The sequence below is a fragment of the Musca autumnalis genome, unplaced genomic scaffold, assembly GCF_047663935.1.
Source record: "Musca autumnalis isolate F117 unplaced genomic scaffold, ASM4766393v1 scaffold_1, whole genome shotgun sequence".
Classification (NCBI taxonomy): Eukaryota; Metazoa; Arthropoda; class Insecta; order Diptera; family Muscidae; genus Musca; species Musca autumnalis.
This window is the reverse complement of record NW_027411644.1, coordinates 108558994-108577785: the sequence shown is the minus strand read 5'-3', so window position 1 is coordinate 108577785 and position 18792 is coordinate 108558994. Positions and strand designations below refer to the sequence as shown.

The following is an 18792-nucleotide window of genomic DNA, read 5'->3' as shown; positions in this document are numbered from 1 at the left end:
GAATTTGTCTTTATAAAATTCTGAAATCTTTAAATTTGTGTTTTTCAATAATAAAGAGAAGAATATAAAAAAAATTGAAGCTTAGTTCCCTTAAAAAATTATCAATTGAAAAAAATGTACTGAGGGTTGCTGTAGTTTTGACCGACACTGTAGGATGAAACTTAAAAATACTGAACGTCGGTCGGTACCATTCTATGGGCCCTATACCAAAACTTGGACCTCTATAGACAGTTTTTAATAAAAAATTCTAACAAATGAAAACACAAAATCTCAAGTTACAAACAATTTGGTGCTCAAATGAGGCCAAGTTCCTCAAAATACCTTAAATCGGCGCGATGCTTTATATAAGGCCTATATCAAAATATGGACCTATGTTTTGGTAATAATTGTGCCACAAACATCCCAGAAGGGATAAGGGAGACTTATCTCATATCAATGAGTGCACCCCGATTCATATTAGCTCAATGATATGGGACCTACTGTTTATCGCCGAATCCGAACGGCGTGTTTTAAGACGCCACTTATAGAGAAGTTTTACATCGCTGAAATACTCAGGAAATGTCGCCTACATTACTGAGGCCACCGTTGAAAATTTTATGTTTATTGGTCTGGGAATCGAACTGCATACCTTCTGAGTGCAAGGCGGGCGTGCATACTATTACATCACGGTGGCACCTATGTTTTGGTACAGAATTTTCTATTACTCCTAGGATGTTTGGTATTGAAAATGGGATATATCGGCCCACGTTTTGATATAGAACGGTACATTCCTATTTTCGGATTTTTTAAGGTTTTCACAGGAATTCCTTGTAATTTGGTGTTCAGTCTTCTTTGGGTCTAAAAAACTTTTCCCCAGAAATTTGTTAGTATAGGTTCACGTTTTAATGTAGCCCCCATAGAGCGGTACCTCCCAATGTTCGGTATTTTTATGGTTTTTGCAACATATTCTTCAGTTAGCATAAGCTAACGACATAAGGCGGAAGAACTTAAGGCCTCGACGCATAAGAAGCATGGCATTCTTGCTTAAGTCATATCTGGTAAGTGACTAAAGACCAAGTTCGACCTAATTCAAATGTGATCCTGAAATCTTTTTATTAGGTCGAACTTGGTCTTTAGTCTTTTATCAGATATGACTTAAGCAAGAATGCCATGCTTCTTATGTGTCGAGACCTTTACTTTCAGAAACGAAAAGAAACCAATTGTTTCATTTTATTTCAATAAAGACTTGGTGGTGGGTATAAAAAGTTCGGCCCGGTCGAAATTAACGGCGTTCTTACTTGTTTTTTAAGAAGGCTATCTCATTTTACATCTGTCTTCTAAAAGAAGTCCTTCCGGCGTTCGATAAAAAACACATTATATAAGAAGACTGGTCTGATAATAAAATATTCCTTTATTCTGTTAGAACAAATTGTTTATGTGAGACGTCTTTGTTGTCTTCTATGAGAAAAAGCTCTAGCTTTCTATATTAACATCTTCTGATCTAATTAAGAATTTATTCTGTTTTTTTATAACTTGTCATTCTGTTCTATTTTCTATAACCAGATTTTTCTGTCTGATATAAAAGTCGTTTTAGTTTTTGAGGAATGGATGAAGGAAATCGTTCTGGTCTCTTAACCCTTTCGGCCCAACGTTGCTTATAAGCAACTTCGATTTGAACGTCGTTTTATTTAAAACTAACGGAATTTTTTCCTCAAAGAACACATTGCTTTGGCTAATTGTAGTCCTAAGAATGCAAAAATTATAAAAAAGTGTCAGTTGTATCCCGATCAACAGAACTACGATGCATTATTCAGTGTGAAGTCTGGAAAATCACGGCATGTCAAAAATCGATGTGTACAGTCCAAATTATTTAAATCGTTTCTAAATCAAAATGTATGAGCTTTCTGTTAAACTTTAGTTTTGATTCTTCAAAAGTAAGGTCAGAGGTATACTTCTATACGATTATAACATTTATATTTACATAATTGCACAAAATAATGAGCAAACAAATTTTAGATAAAGCGTACTGTATCTTCCGAAATAGGTGGGGTAACGCCCACCAATTTATGTTATGTCTTAGTTTTGACTTATACTTTAATTCTATGTTTTTAAAGTAACTACTAATGCGAGGAAAAAAGTTCGGGGCCGAAAGGGCTAAAGAAGACCGCTTTCACGTAGAGTTTGTTATATTCTATAAGCAGGGGCTCAATTCTATTTCTATGAATGTTAAATGAAAACTTTTATAAAGGAAACAAATGTCAAATGAAAAAATTTATAAAGGAAATATTTTTCTTTTTAATTTTTCATAGAACAAGAATCCAGCTCCTTGTTTTCTTCTTTAGTAATTTCTCTTTACAGTTCGAAACTTTGATTACGAAATAAAATATATTTCTGTGATTTCCAAGCTGTACAAATAATTTTTTTATAAAAGCTCATTTTATATTTATTTCTAAATTCATTTCTAATACTATCAAATCACAATTTTCTGTATCACTTTCGTTACGTTTAGCACATCTCCTGTAAAAGTGCCATTATTTTCCTAGTATCTTCTGATGTCAGTTTTTGCGATTCTACATCAAAATTGGATTTTTCATAAGCATCAATCCATTCGTCAACATCACGACTTAGATTTTCACTTCCACATTCTTTGAGTAATGCTCGAACTTTACGCGCTTCTTCGGTAGCATTCGGTTTGTCATAACGTTCCATAATTTCAGCATATTTACCAATGAGATCAAAGGATTTCTCATAGCACTTTCCTCGCTTTGTATTGTATTGATGAACATAGTTCATATACGACTGTAGATCCTGGCGATATTTGTTGTAAGAATTAGCTTTGGGAAGTTTTTGTATTGTATTGCGTATGACCACTTCGGTACGTGGAATTAAACTTTTAGCCAATGTTCCCATTCTTTCAAAACGTCTGACAAACTGATCACTTCGTTTGGAACGGTCCAGTGGTGAGGTTTGGGAAACCTAACAAAATAGGAAGGTATGAAAATCATATTTGAGTGATAAATGTGGCAGAATGCGATTTGCAAAGTTTGAGGTTTATATTTCATTATATGTTCATATTTAAAACTCACCTGAATTACCACCGAAACAATTATAATCGCAATTGCTATTTTCATTTTGTTCCGAAATATTCAATTAATCCGCAATTACTAGCAATTTCCAACTAATGTCACTTGCAAACAGCTGAAATTTCTTATCGGCCGTTGGTTTTCTTAATAACAGATTCGAAATAAGTAAAACGTATAAAGTGCTTGAGGCTCATCTTCTCCCAGCTATTATTTATACACATTCCGTAGAAATTCCTCTCAATGTACATTGCAATAGTGATAAGGTATTGACCTCGTCCATCGATTCTGGAAAGAAATACACTTGAAAAATCTTATTTGTATTTTTAGCCACATGGAACAAACGAAAAATCGAGTAAAAATTCTGTTAGATGGGTCCGAACTTTTAATACCATAAAACAGACTCAAACTAAAACCAATGATGTATTCTACTATTTGGAAAACAAAATGCCAATTTCTATTCGATTTGTTAAAATTATGTATATATTGACAATCTTTGGTTAGGTTTTTTCCACCCTATTGCAACACAAAATGCCAATTAGCAGTCAGTTGCTTCGCTATATGGAGGCTACACCAAAACCTGATCATATACTGACAATTTTTATTAAGGATCCATTGCAACACAAAATGTCAATTTGATTGTCTAAAACCATCAAATCCCCTTAAATCGGGTGGTAGCGTTATATGTGGACTATACGTACACCAATGTTAAACGTTTTTAGTAATCATTTTTAACAGTGTTTTATTTAACTTGCTTTGGTGTCCGTTTAGTTCAAATCTAAAAATTTATTTTTGACACAGTTGCAGTTGACCAATCGACACTTTTCAGATTTGGATAACATGAATATAAAACCAAAACCGACATGGGTCCATTTGTTCCTATAGCTCCCATATAGCGGTACCACCCGATTTCTGGTGTTTTAAGGATTTGTCTTCATTTTTAGTCCGAATTGACTGTAAATTGGCATTTGGAGTTCCCAATTGTACAGAAACTCCACTACCAAAAATTGTGGACATCGGTCAGATTTTGGTGTAGCCCCCATATAACGATTCCACTCGATTTCATGCAATTTAAAGTTTTTATCTTAATTTTCGGCATAAATTGACTGTAGTTTGTTAAAGGTAAAACAATTTATTTACTAAAAAGTTAAAAATACAAAATACTTAAAAAATTAAGTTTCAGTGTTTTATTTACAAATGCACTTAAAACTAGAAAATAATTTGTCGCTTGGCCTCAATAAGTATAATCTTCCTCATAACGGAATCATAAAAATGGTGGCAAAATTAAACGACAAGCGTTTTATTTGAGGGATTACATCATGATATTCTTCCTCATGATGGAATCTCTCTTATCGAGTCTAAGCGCCAAATTATTTTCTTGTGCATTTATAAATCAAACACTGAAACTTAATTTTTTTAATTATTTTTTATTTAACCTTTTGGAAAACAAACTCCAGTGAAGTCGATTTGTTTGGAAATATCTATACCCTCAAAAGACCATAAATCTATAGGCATTGTTACATGGGGTCGATCTATTTATATAGCCCATTACACTGGTTAACAAAATTAAAAAAGTTGTTTTGAAAGATTTTCCTCTTGGTATCGGCGTTTCTTTTTTCTGGAAGTGCCTATATATCTATGAAAAAAAACGAAAGAAAAGAATATCAAACCCCTCTAAAGTTGACGAACCCCGCAAACGTTTTAAGGACCATGATCTGCGAATCCGCACCTGGAATGTTCGCACTCTTTATAGAGAAGGTGCAGTCTTCGCATTGGCAGACGTACTTGAAAAGTACAAGGGCGATATTACTGCCATACAGGAAATACGATGGATTGGGAAAGGCGTCACAACAACACCTAAAGGTGAAGCACTGTATTATAGCTGCCATGACGTAAAGCATGAGTTTGGTTGCGGATTCGTAGTTAGTCGGAGACTAAAACATCTGGTATCCAGCTTCACCCCAGTGAATGAAAGACTTGCTGCAATTCGAATAAAAGCTAAATTCTTCAACATCAGCTTTATTTGCGCTCATGCTCCCACTGAAGAAAAGGACGAACAGACCAAAGATATATTTTACGAGCGCTTAGAAGAAACATATGACCGTTGCCCTGCACATGACATTAAAATCATTCTGGGCGATTTTAATGCCAAAATTGGAAAGGAGAATATCTTTGGGCCAACAGTCGGGAAATTCAGTCTCCACAGTGGAACATCTGACAATGGTATGAGGCTGATAGACTTTGCAGCTGCAAAAAACATGGTAGTTAGCAGTACCAGATTTAATCATCTCGATATTCATAAGGGCACCTGGCTGTATCCAGATGAAAGAACAAGTAATCAAATTGATCCTGTTGTGATAGATGGAAGACATTCATCCAGCGTGTTGGATGTACGATCGTTCCTAGGCGCAAACATTGATTCGGACCACTACATTGTTGCAGCAAAGGTACGTACCCGTCTAAACGTTGCAAATAAAGCACGAACAGACACAACGCGGAAGTTGGACATCGATAGGCTGCAAACACAACAGATAGCCACAGCATATTCCACTCAACTAGCCCAATTGCTTAACGCGAGCACTCCTTGTCCCGATAACATAAGAACACAATGGCAAAATATTGACCACTCCATGCAAACAGCCGCAAAATCCATACTTGGATTCCAGAGACCTCCACAAAGGAATTCATGGTATGACCAGGAGTGTCGTGCTGCTACCGAAGTTAAAAATGCGGCATATAGAGCTACTTTACAATCAGTAGCAACTCGTAGCGCATGAGAGAGATATCGGGAGAAAAGGAGAGAAACGTCTTTTCCGCAAGAAAAAGAGCGAAATGGAAAAGCGGGAGTGTGAAAAAATCGAGATGTACAGGAGCCAGAATGTCCGAAAATTCTACCAAAGAGTGAAACATCAAACAGATGGCTTTGGTACAGGCACATCCTCCTGTAGAGACCAGCAAGGTAATCTGGTAACAGATACAGATAGCGTGCTCAGGATATGGAAGGAACATTTCTCGAATCTGCTGGTATCCAATAGTAGCGAAGACGATGATACCACAGACCCAATCCCAGAAGATGGTATAGAATGTATACCACCCGGCCAAGATGAGGTAAAAACAGCAATCAACCGGCTGAAGAATAATAAAGCAGCAGGAGCCGATGGCTTACCAGCCGAGCTGTTTAAAACCGGAGGCGACGCGCTGATAAGGTGTATGCATCAGCTAGTTAGCACCATCTGGCAGGAAGAACGCGTACCCGACGATTGGAACCTGAGCATCCTATGTCCCGTCCACAAGAAAGGAGATAAGACTGTATGCTCTAACTATAGGGGCATAAGTCTTCTCCCTATTGCCTATAAGATAGTGTCAGGGATATTGTGCGAACGACTAAAGCCAATGGTCAACGAAATAATCGGATCATAACAATGTGGCTTTAGACCTGGCTAGTCCACCATTGACCAGATATTTACCCTGCGGCAAATCCTAGAGAAGACCCAAGAGATGCAGATCGACACATTTCACCTTTTTGTCGATTATAAAGCAGCATTCGACAGTCCCCTCCAATCAAAGGTATTCCATGCAATGTCTGAATTTGGTATCCCCGCAAAGCTCATCCGGCTTTGTAAGATGACTTTAACTGATACTAGGTCCTCAGTTAAAATTGGAAAGAACCTCTCCGAAGAATTTTGTACCAAAAGAGGTTTCAGACAAGGAGACAGCCTTTCGTGTGACCTATTCAACATTTTGCTGGAAAAGGTAATACGAGATGCAAATGTCAAAAGAAATGGCACAATTTACACCAATAGCCACATGTTACTTGCCTATGCTGATGACATAGACATCATGGGACGATCAGTAAAGGAAGTAACTGATACCTTTAGGAAGGTCGAAGCAGAATCTGCGAAAGTGGGTCTGGCGGTAAACGGCGAAAAGACCAAATTGATGGTGTCGACGCGCAAAGCGTCCATAAAGCTCGGACCAACTGTGGAAGTTGGTACCTACAATTTTGAGGTAGTTAAAGACTTCGTCTACCTCGGCACTGCCATAAACACAACAAACAACATCAGTTGTGAAATAAGAAGAAGAATTGTATAGGCCAACAGATGCTACTATGGTTTAAGTAAGCAATTTAAAAACAAAGCCACATCTCGTCAAACAAAAATAACACTATACAAAACGCTGATACTACCCGTGCTAATGTATGGCTCCGAAGCATGGGTACTTGCGCAAGCAGATAAGGCAGTGCTTGGTGTGTTTGAGAGGAAAATTCTTCGAAAGATCTACGGGCCGATTTGCGTTGACGGTGAATATCGACGTCGTATGAACCACGAGCTCTATCAGCTATACAAAGACATGAATATAGTTAAACGTATCGAGATGCAACGATTGCGTTGGCTAGGCCATATCATGAGAATGAGCGATGATGAACCCGCTAAAAAGGCGTATGAATACATGCCACATGGCGGTGCACGCAGAATCGGCAGGCCTAAGCTTCGATGGAGCATACAAAAAGTCAAGCGAAAAACAGAGAGGAATGGAGATCTTTTCTTAGTTCGGTCTATGGAACAAATGTTCTGTAATGGGCCAACTAAGTAAGTAAGTAAGCCTATATATTCAATGTTTGTGTTTAGTTATCATTTGATGAGCTTTTTAAAACTTTTTAATTTCATAGAATCCAAAATTTCCAATGATACCGCCCGTTAAACCGTCAATACATCAGTATCCATCGTTCTGATATGGACCAAATCCCAACGATCATATGTTTTTCAAGACCCAGACTTCTGGCTTTTGATAATAACTGATGCAACTGCACTCTAAACTTTGAATTTTATTAAATTGGCAACTGAAATGTGAAGAAATGTTCGTTAGTTTTGAAAATTTTGACCCTTAGACCCATATCTAAGATTCCCACGTACGACCCGCCACTCCCCCGAAGAAGAACGTATGACTGATATCAGTTTCAAAATTTGATTCACTTTAAATCTTAATCAAAACAAATACAAATGATTTGAATCATATAAAAAAATTATATTTTACAAAATATTGAAGAAATACAAATGATTTGAATCATATAAAAAAATTATATTTTACAAAATATTGAAGATTTTTGCGCGGATTTGGTTCAGTTGCATATGTTTTGACCATTAAATTTTTATGTGTGTTATATATTTTCAAATATTTTCAATGTTTTTATTGTATAAAGCGTTGAAACGCGTCAAATTTCAAAAAAATACTTAATTATACCCTCAGCATTTATGCTAACGAGGGTATATACACTTTCATACGGGCAAAATGTGCCTCATCGAAATAGTGGTTTTACACCCCAAGTATGTTTGGACGAAATCCGTTTCATACAATTTGGAGTTGATTTAGCCATGTCCGTCCGTCTGTGTGTCTGTCTGTCTGGTTGGCTGAGGCGCACGTAATATTTTGTCCAAACTTAAGGCCTGCGTACATAAGCTGCTCTGCCTGATTGCCTTGCTTTCCTGCTTCATTTTTGACATAATAAAAATAAAAGAATAAAGAAGGCCGAGGAAATTTCGAACTGGGTTGCCCTTTTCTTTTTATACCCTCAGCCTTTAGGCTAAGGAGGGTATATACACTTTGATACGATGAAAATGTGCCTCATTGAAATAATGGTTTTAGACCCCAAGTATGTTTGGACGAAATGTGTTTCAGACAATTTGGAGTCGATCTAGCCATGTCCGTCCGTCTGTCTGTCCGTCTGTCTGTCTGTCCTGCTGGCTGGAGCGCACGATAACTCTCGAACGGATGAACCGGTTCGGTTGAAATTGTGGCTTTCGTAATATTTTGTCCAAACTTAGTTTAAGTTCGAAGATGGGTTATATCGGTCCACTCCTTCCGGTACCTCCCCCACATAAGTTCAAAAATGTTCGGAAAAATTGTGCGAACGATAACTCCTAAAGTTAGTAACCGATCTGCTCCATACTTTACACATCGTGAACCTTCTACCAGACATAGATGAGGTTCCACTCTGGTCTCAATAGGTCCACTCCTTCGGGTAGCTCCCACACAAAATTTCGGAAAAGTTCAGTTTAGGGCCATCTCTCGAATCGCTTTGATTTTTGTTTCAGCAACTTGTATTTACTGCCCTCCATACGACGGTGCAAGTTTCATTAGGCGCAAGTCCATACTTCCGGAGAAATTAGCAAAAACCCCTATGACACCGTGTGAGGTGGTTGGAGCGCAAGATAACTCTCGAACGGATCTGCCGATTCGGTCCAAAATATAGCCTTAGTAATATTTTGTCAAAACATAGTTTAAGTTTGAAGATAAGCATTAATCGGTCCACTCCTTCAGGTACCTCCCCCACAAAAGTTCAAAAGTTTTCGGAAAAATTTTTTGTACGGTAACTCTTGAAGGGAGTGGCCGAATTGGTCTATACTTTACACATTCTAATATATCTACAAGATATAGATCACGTTCAAATATGGACTATATTTGTCCACCCCTTCCGGTACCTCCCACACATCATTTCGGATAAGTTCACTTTAAGACCTAATATCGAATCACTTTGATTTTTGTTGAAGCAACTTGCACTCGCATCCTCAATTACGATGGTGTTATTTTTTTAGGGGCAAGTCCATATTCTTGAGTAAACAGCCCGAAGAGTGTAAAAACCCCCTATGGCACCATATGTTGTCAATGTCGATCCATTCCTTTTAGTATCTCCTCCGCAGAACTTTTGATCTTTAATCCTAATCAACATTTTTGTCGGTTCAAATGCCCAAAAATTTTAAAATCCCCTAAATACATACGTATTTTTTGAAAAATTGTTTCAATATACACAGGTTGAGGGTATATCTCTGTCGGCAAAGCCGACTGATACTTTTTTACTTGTTTATTCTTTTATCAGAAGTAAGCAAGGTAAGCAAGAAAGGCAGCTTTTGTACGCAGGCCTTTAGTTTAAGTTCGAAGATAGATTATATCGGTCCACTCCTTCCGGTATCTCCCCACAGAAGTTCGAAAATGTTCGGAAAATTTGTGCGCAAGATTACTCTTGATGGGAGTAACCCTTTGCATATTGTGAAATTTCTACCAGACTTAGTTGAGGTTCCTATATGGACACAATCGGTAAACTCCTTCGGGTACCTCCCACTCAAAATTTCGGATAAGTTCAGATCAGGACCTGCTCTCTAACAGTTTTGATTTTTGTTGCAACAACTTGTATTCATTGACCCTATACGACGGTACAAGTTTCATTAGGGGCAAGTCCATATTTCCTGAGAAAATAATATGAAAGATGCAAAAAGCCTCTATGACACCGTGTGTAGTAGTTGGAGCACAAGATAACTCTCGAACGGATTTGCCGATTCTGTCCAAAATTTGCGCTTCGTAATATTTTGTCCAAACATAGTTTAAAGTCGAAGATAAGCCATTTCGGCCCACTCCTTCAGGTACCTCCCCCACAAAAGTTCAAAAATATTCGGAAAAATTGTGCGCACGATAACTCTTGAAGGGAGTGACCGATGTAATCCATACTTTGCACATCCTAATATATCTACCAGATATAGATCAGGTTTGAATATGGACTATATTTGTCTACTCCTTCTGGTACCTTTCACACAAAATTTCGGATAAGTTCACTTGAAGACCTGCTCTCGAATCACTTTGATTTTCGTTGAAGCGATTTTCATTCGCTACCTCCATTACGACGGTAAAAGTTTTTTCAGGGGAAAGCCCATATTTCTTGGAAAAACAGCCCGAAAGGTGTAAAAACCCCCTGTGGCGTTCGGAGAGCACGATAAATCTCGAACTTTTCAACCGATTTGGTCCAACATTTGGTCTTCGTCATATTATATCCAAACTTAGTTTCATGGGGCAATACCGGTCCACAACTTCCGGTACTTCTCCCCAATATTTAAAAAATGTCAGTAAAATGCTAGGACGATATCACTAGAATGGGGCAACCAATTTGGTCCAAGCTTTGGATCTCCTAATATATTGTCAAAATTTAGTTTAACTTCTAAAATGGCCAATATCTGTCCTCCCTAAGGGTACCTCCCCAACAAAAGTTCAACATTTGTGTCTTAGTGCAGTTAATTCCTAATCCAAGTCGGCAAGTTCAAATGCCCAAACAGAGCCACAAAATTCTGAAGAGACTTAAATACATTCGATCTGTCCGTAGGTGAAAGTTTCACTTCACATTGGCTGTGGATATATATCTGTCGGCAAAGTCGACTGACAATTTTTTTCCTGTTTTACTTTCGAAAAAAAATTGTTTTAATAAAATTTCCTAAATCGTGCAATTTTGTTGCAAATGTATTGGCCACCACTGTATATAAAAGAAAATGATGTTAGTTACAACGCTTATAACTCAAGAAGCGCTGAACTGATTTTTAACCCGAAGATGTTTCTAATGAGGTTGTAATTTTTATTCCCATACATATTAAGCGATAATTGATTTGTAACATAACTTGTCAGTGCTATTTACAATGGCCAGAGTCGTTACAATCATTCCCACCAAATCCGAAGTGAAATTCGACTTCGAAACAACATCTACATCAAGGCTAAGGATGAAATGCTTTAAATAGCGGGTTGTAGCGAATTTTTTCTTTGCACAGCTAATTACTGTCCCTACCGTTCAAATTACATCTATTTATTTGACCAACTACGGGATTGTATAGTTTTAGTAGAATATTTGATTACAAAAACTGTCGGTGCTACCAGTCGTTAAACGAACTGCCCCTACTCGGGAACACCAAAGAATGTTCAAACATTTGTATGACAATTATATAATTGCGGTTTTACATTGAATTCACATTTAAAATGCTTATATTAAGAAAAATATCTACGCGTAGAACCCGTAATGCTTATAGAGCTCGGAGATCATCTTGTACGAAAAAGTCATACAATTTTTGTGCATCACAATGTCAGGTAGAAAGACAAACAACGAATGGTCGTTATATAACAAACAAGTAAGAAAGGCGTTATGTTCGGCCGGGCCGAACTTGTTATACCCTCCACCACGAGTTGTATGGAAGTAAAATGGAACAATTAGAGTTTCCTTTCGTTTACGGAGAAGACTAAACACCAAATTTCAGCAATTTCGGTAAAACAATGTGGCTAACCTGCAAAATACCGAAATTCAGGAGGTACCGTTCTATGGGAGCTATGTCAAAACATTGATCTATACCTACACATTTCTGGCGGAAAGTTTTTAGACTCATAGAAGACTAAATACCAATTTTCCTATATTTCGGTAAGATAATGTGACTAAAACCTTCAAAATACCGAAAATTAAGAGGTACGCTTCTATAGGGAGATAGGAAGACATAGACCTATACTGATAATTATCTTCTGGAATATTTTATAACCCAATGCAAGACTAAATAACAAATTTCAGTCTTTCGGTGGGATATTGACGTAACAACATTCGGAATTACGAAAATCGGGAGGAACCTTTCTATAGGGCGTATTTATAAGCGTGGGCCTATACCGACGAATTTCAGCCATTTCGGTAGGTTGTTGTGGCCACAACCTTCAAACTACCGAAAATCGGGAGGTACCGTTCTATGGGGACTAAATGCAGGCGTGGGCCTGTACCGACACATTTCTGGGGGAAAATTTTATACCACCAACGAAGACTAAGTACCAAATTTCAGCTATTTTGGTAGAATATTGAGGTCACAACCTTCAAAATACCGAAAATAGGGAGGAACCGTTCTATGGTGGCTATATGAAGGCGTGGACATATACCGATAAATTTCATATGGAAAGTTTTGTACCCCCAATGAAGACCAAATTTCAGCTATTTCGGTGTGATAATGATGCTAAAACCTTCAAAATACCGAAAATCGTTAGGTACCGTTCTATGGGGGCTATATTAAGGCGTAGACCTGTTCCGAAAAATTTCTGGAGGAAAGTTTTTTACCCCCAACGAAGACAAAATACCAAATTTCAGTCATTTCGGTGGATTATTGTGGCCACAACCTTCAAAATACCGAAAATCGAGAGGTACCGTTCTATGGGGGCTATATTAAGGCGTGGACCTATACCAAAAAATTTCATATGGAAAGTTTTATATCCCCAACGAAGACTAAATACCAAATTTTAGCCATTTCGGTGTGATAATGATGCTAAAGCCTTCAAAATGCGGAAATTGGAAGGTACCCTTCTATGGGGGCTATATTAAGGCGTGGACCTGTACCGACAAATTTCTGGAGGAAAGTTTTATACCTCCAAAGAAGACAAAATACCAAATTTCAGCCATTTCGGTGGATTATTGTGGCCACAACCTTCAAAATACCGAAAATCCGGAGGTACCGTTCTATGGGGGCTATATGAAGGCGTGGACCTATATCGACAAATTTCTAGGGGAAATTTGTATACCCCCAACGAAGACTCAGTACCAAATTTCAGCCATTTTGGAGTGATAATGAAGCTAAACCTTAAATACCGAAAATCGGGTGGTATCGTCATATGGGGGATCTACCAAAATCTGGACCTATGTCCACAATTTTTGTTGGAGAAGTGTCTGTACCATTGGGAAATCCAAATGCCAAGTTTCAGCCAAATCGGGCTAAGAATGAAAATAAAATCCTAAAAATACCTGAATTCGGGTGGTACTGTTATATGGGGGCTATAAGCAAAAATGGGCCCATATTGGTTTTGGTTTCATATTCATGTATTGTCATCCAAATCTGAAAAATGTGCAAAGTTTTAGTTCGATTGGTTAACTGCAACTGTGTTAAAAATGAGTTACTAGACTAAACAGACATGAAACAAAGCAAGTTAATTAAAACAAGGATAACATTGTTTTCATTTGACCACGGGTATTCTGCATCGTGGTATTAATAATTGCATGACATATTTTTACAAAAAACGTCATGTTCAATCCTAACAGACTGCGAGACGAACTTCGATGGGTATAAAAATGTTTACGAATGAAAAGCTTTCGCACGGGGGTAGTGGTGTAGGGTATCATACGAGTATAGTCGGCCCCGTCCCAACTATAGCCTTTGCTAACTTGTTTTTTTATTTGACCACTAGAAACCCTAAATGCTAAATTATAGTTAGTTGGGTCCCAAAACGTAGCTAAAAACGTCAAAATATCCATCTATAAACTTGATGAAGAATATGTATACTTTATAGGGTCGCAAACGATTAAAAACAAACTTAATATATCTTCCATACTATGGTGAAGGATATAAAACAAAGGTGTATAAATTGTTACTATATATCGGTATCAAAAGATGTAATAAACATTTATTTTTTTATTTTTCATTTTTTTCATGGTCAATCTAAATCAAATCTGTTGAAAATTCTCAGTGCTCGCCACATTACAATTTTTTACGTTTTAAGTTGAACTTAAGCATTTATTCATCACAATTTATTAAAATTACTTTTATTTCTAAATCCATAAATAAAATACACACAACCTTTTTCCGACTTAACAAATCTTACAAACACTTTCAGTATTAATTCCATTTCAGCATATTTCCTGTAGGTGAGGTGTCAATTCTCTTATATCCTCAGCACTCATATTATTGTAGGTATTACCAAAATGTAGCGACCTGTAGCGTGACCAATTCTCCGACATATCATTGCCGCCAGATTGTTGCATTAAATTTTGCATTTCCTTGGCTTCTGACGGAGCATCTGCTTCTTCATATTTTTGCAGAATTTTCGCAAATTTTTCCAGCAAATCAAATGTTTTGGCATAACAGCCACCACGTACGGTTTTATACTCCTTCACATCGTTCAAATAGGATTTCAATTCTTTGCGATATTTTTTATATGGCCGTCGTTTGGGTATTTTTGGGATTGTTGCCTTGACCACCGTTTCCGTTATGGGTACCAAACGTCTACCCAATGCTGCCTTATCGATAATATCCCTTACTGTTTGTGGGCTTCTTTTGTGTTTTCCTGTGGCATGAGCTACCTTAAATTAGAGGAAATTAGTATTTGAGAACATTGAGGGAGATATCTTATCTTACCTGAGCTAATATGGTTACAAATAGAATTAGAGTTAAATATCTCATTTTATTTTCCCAAATTTTGCGGTGTAATTTTTTTGATGTTTCAACTAGCGCTAGAAAAAATGCTTACTCGCTTTATTTTGACATTGTTTGACAAGTGTATGAAAACAACTAACTATTGTCCGAATAAAGCCGGGCAATAGACAGACAGAATTTGAATTATTTATTTGTTTGTGTGCCTGGTGTGTGGCTATTTTGAGATTATCATCGAACGAGTGACCCACCACACTAGGGATTTTTTCATATTCTGCCTAGTCTTTAAGCGATAAGCTTTTTAATTAGATGAAAACATTTCTCTGGAATGTCGTATCACTTTCTAATACCCTACACTGATATATTAGGGTGGTTTATATTCTGTGTTATGCGCCGGTTCCAGCGGTAATTAACGGTACCTCCCGATTTTCGGTATTTCGAGGATTTTAGCTAAAATGTTTAACCGAACTAGGTGCAATTTGACATTTGAGTTTCTCAGTGGTCACAAAACTTCTTCACTAAAAATCGTCAACATAGATCCATGTTTTAGCTTAGCCCCATATATAACGGTACCTCCCGATTTTCAGTATTTTGAGGATTTTTAGCTACAATTTGTAACCGATCTATCTGTAATTTGATATTTGAGTTTCTCTGTGGTCACGATACTTCTCCACCAAAAATCGTCAACATAGGTCTATGTTTTGATATAGCGCCCATATAACGATACCTTTCGATTTTCCGTATATTGAGGATTTTAACTAAAAATGTTAACCAAACTAGCTGTAATTTGACATTTTAGGTTCTGAGTGGTGACGAAACTTCTTCACTAAAAATCGTCAACATAGGTCCATGTTTTGGTATAGCCCCCATATAACGGTGCCTCCCGATTTTATGTATGTTGAGGGTCTTACCTACATTTTTTGACGGAACTACCCGTAATTTTACATTTGAGGTTCCCTGAAAATACAAAACTTTTCCATCATATGTCCCAAACATATTTTGCAGTAAAAATAACATATGTTTCGGTCCTGCAAACAACAAACAAATTATATGTTTGGGTGCAAACAAATATTTGTTTGCGATGAAATATATGCTCACATGCTCTCTGTAAGCGCTCACTGGCTATCTAAATGGTGGTGGTTTATTGAAAGGCATAGAAATAAAAGCAACAACAGACACATATGTACATAAACAATTCCAAAGAAATACATAACAGACTTTAATAAAGAAAAACTCAATGAAATAATTTATAAAAAGTCAAACTTTAAAAAAAAGTATAGAAACATCGTTGAACGCTTCTCCTTAGTTGTGAAATAAAACACATTTTCCTCAAAGTTGAAATCATCAGCCGGAAATCGGCATCTGGAATCAAATGATTATATAATGTAATAAATAGATACATCCATATTTAAAATATGCATATGCAAGTATATGAAAAAATTATTGATGTAATTACCAATATTAAATGCGATTTCTTCCTTGTCCAATAAAATATTTCCATTCACCTTTTTGATTCAATTATAAAAGAAAACACAAAACACTGTTTTATTCACTCACTTTACCGTGTTTACTCAACGATTGTATTTAGAAAACTGAAAAAGAGAACAACATAATTAATACCATATTTTTTCTTTTCTTCTTCGCTTGCTACGTTGGCTAACAACAAACAAATAAAATTGAGATGTGTTGCAAAATGTTGCAAACATATATTTGTTTGGACACGAACAAATTATGTTTGGATCCAAACATATATTTGTTTGCAACTAGTCCCAAACAAATATTTGGTTGGATCCAAACCTATTTCTAACATATATTTTTCTGCGTGCATATAAAGATACCTACCGATTTTCGGTATTTTGAGGATTTTAGCTACATTTGTTTAACCGAACTAGCTGTAATTTTACATTTGAGATTCTTGGTGGTCACAACACTTTTCCACCAAAAATTGTCTAAATAGGTGTACGTTTTGGCATAGGTCCCATATAACAGCACCTCCCGAGTTTCGGTATTTTTGGAAATTTGTCTACAATTTTTGATCGACCCACCTGCAACTTGGCATTTCAGATAACAAGCGGTCGCAAAAATTCTTCTCTAACAGTTTTCAACTTCGGTCCATATTTTGGTCCCTCCTGATATTCGACATTCTGATGATTTTAGCTACATTTTGACTGTTTAGGTTCTAAGTGGTCACAGAACTTCTCCGCAAAAACGGCATAACGGTATCTCCCGATTTTCAGCAATTTGAGAATTTAGATAAATTTTTTGGCCGAACTACCTGTAATTTGAAATTGCCAGAGGTCACAAAACTTCTTCAACGATTTCCGGTTTTTTTGAAGTTTGCTGTAATTGGTATTTAGAATTCGATTGCGCCCAAGGACAGCCAAGTTCACCCATATACGTTAACGTGACTGCAACAACAACATATTTTCTCTTTATTCTCATCTGTGGTGGTTTAGCAAAGGAAAGACTCGCACAGAGAGACTAATGCAAAAAAATTTTGAGCTCCACCGGCCCAAGGAGCAGGGAGTGTTGAGTGAGTGAGTTGATTACTTAAATTGAGTTAAGTAAGTTGATTTCTTAAATAAAGTTACAGTTATCTCTCTAAAAAAGTGTCATTTAATTCCAAAATTGAATTCTGTGGCCAACAGTAAATTCTTTGACATTTGAGGGCAACTTGATTTATTTTCAACGTATAAACGTTTTTATTCCGACCCTTGCACACTGCGAAATTTGGGAAGTTTAGTGGAACTTTAAGGGATTTTCAAAGTGCATGAAATTAATTAACTTTTATTGAATTCGTTAGCTAAGTACTCCACTGCAAATGGTCCATACTCAGTTTGCCGATTTACTCCACGAAACGACTAAAAAATGCACTTAAAGTTGCACTTTTGTTTAATATTTTTTTTTTTTTTTGTAAGAAATGTATTTTTGATTCATTAAAAAAATGGAGTGGCGCGGACAAACGGTAAGTCAGTATGCCATGATTTATTTTTCTTAAAATTTTACAAAACTATTATGATATTTTACATCATTAAAAAATGCAAAAAACCCTTATTGTTTTCGTGCAATTTTAGTCGGAAAGATGTGATTTTTTGAAGTTTTCAAAATTATAATTTTTTACTTTCCGTGGACATTTCAAAAGTGAGTTCCGTACATTCACGTGTTAAGATATATATATTCTGAAAGATTGGATTCTCCTCTGTTCGCAAAGCTATAAAACTGGTGCGGTATCGCGCGGTCTTTGGAGATATTCAGGATTTTCTAAAAAGACTTCGGGAATTTCACATAGTTGCATTTTCCAAAAGTGGAAGGTAAACGCGACAATGAACGCTATTGTTGACTGTGTTTTGAAGAAACGGACTCACTAATTCTAACAATGATAATTTCTGTAAAATTAAGAAACCTCTCGCAGTTTTTCATAGTTTTGACCTCTAAATGTTGGAGATTTACATATAGTGCAACATATTTAGATGCTGCGGTGCAAATACCAAAATACGTTAAAAATTGTAATGCAGTGCAGACCTGAACTTGATCTGAAAGACATTATTAACAAAATTAATGGTACAGACCTGCTGAATGGACCAATAAACGTTATAGATACAAATGAAAACAAAAAATATTGAAATTTTACTCCTTAGTAGATGTGTAGGGTTGTGGGGCTTCACCCAGAAGTGGGCCTATTTTGACAGCTTTTGTGTGAGGAGGTTTTTTATTCGCTAACATCTTAAAATTTACATTTGCATCAAAATCGGCTGCAATTT

At 36.6% G+C, this 18792-nt stretch overlaps 2 protein-coding genes across 2 annotated transcripts; both read right to left on the bottom strand.

Moving 5' to 3' along the window:
• Positions 1 to 2360: 2360 nt before the first annotated feature.
• On the bottom strand, positions 2361 to 3228 carry LOC141390744 (uncharacterized). Its single transcript, XM_073963691.1, has 2 exons — positions 3066 to 3228; positions 2361 to 2955 (listed from the first exon to the last, which is right to left on the bottom strand). Exons 1-2 carry the CDS (start codon positions 3108 to 3110, stop codon positions 2485 to 2487), a joined length of 516 nt encoding a protein of 171 aa, XP_073819792.1. The 5' UTR covers positions 3111 to 3228; the 3' UTR covers positions 2361 to 2484.
• An 11026-nt stretch (positions 3229 to 14254) lies between these two features.
• LOC141390743 (uncharacterized) lies at positions 14255 to 15258 on the bottom strand. Its single transcript, XM_073963689.1, has 2 exons — positions 15017 to 15258; positions 14255 to 14961 (listed from the first exon to the last, which is right to left on the bottom strand). The coding sequence occupies exons 1-2, from the start codon at positions 15059 to 15061 to the stop codon at positions 14509 to 14511; spliced, it is 498 nt and encodes a 165-aa protein (XP_073819790.1). The 5' UTR covers positions 15062 to 15258; the 3' UTR covers positions 14255 to 14508.
• Between the last annotated feature and the right edge of the window lie 3534 nt (positions 15259 to 18792).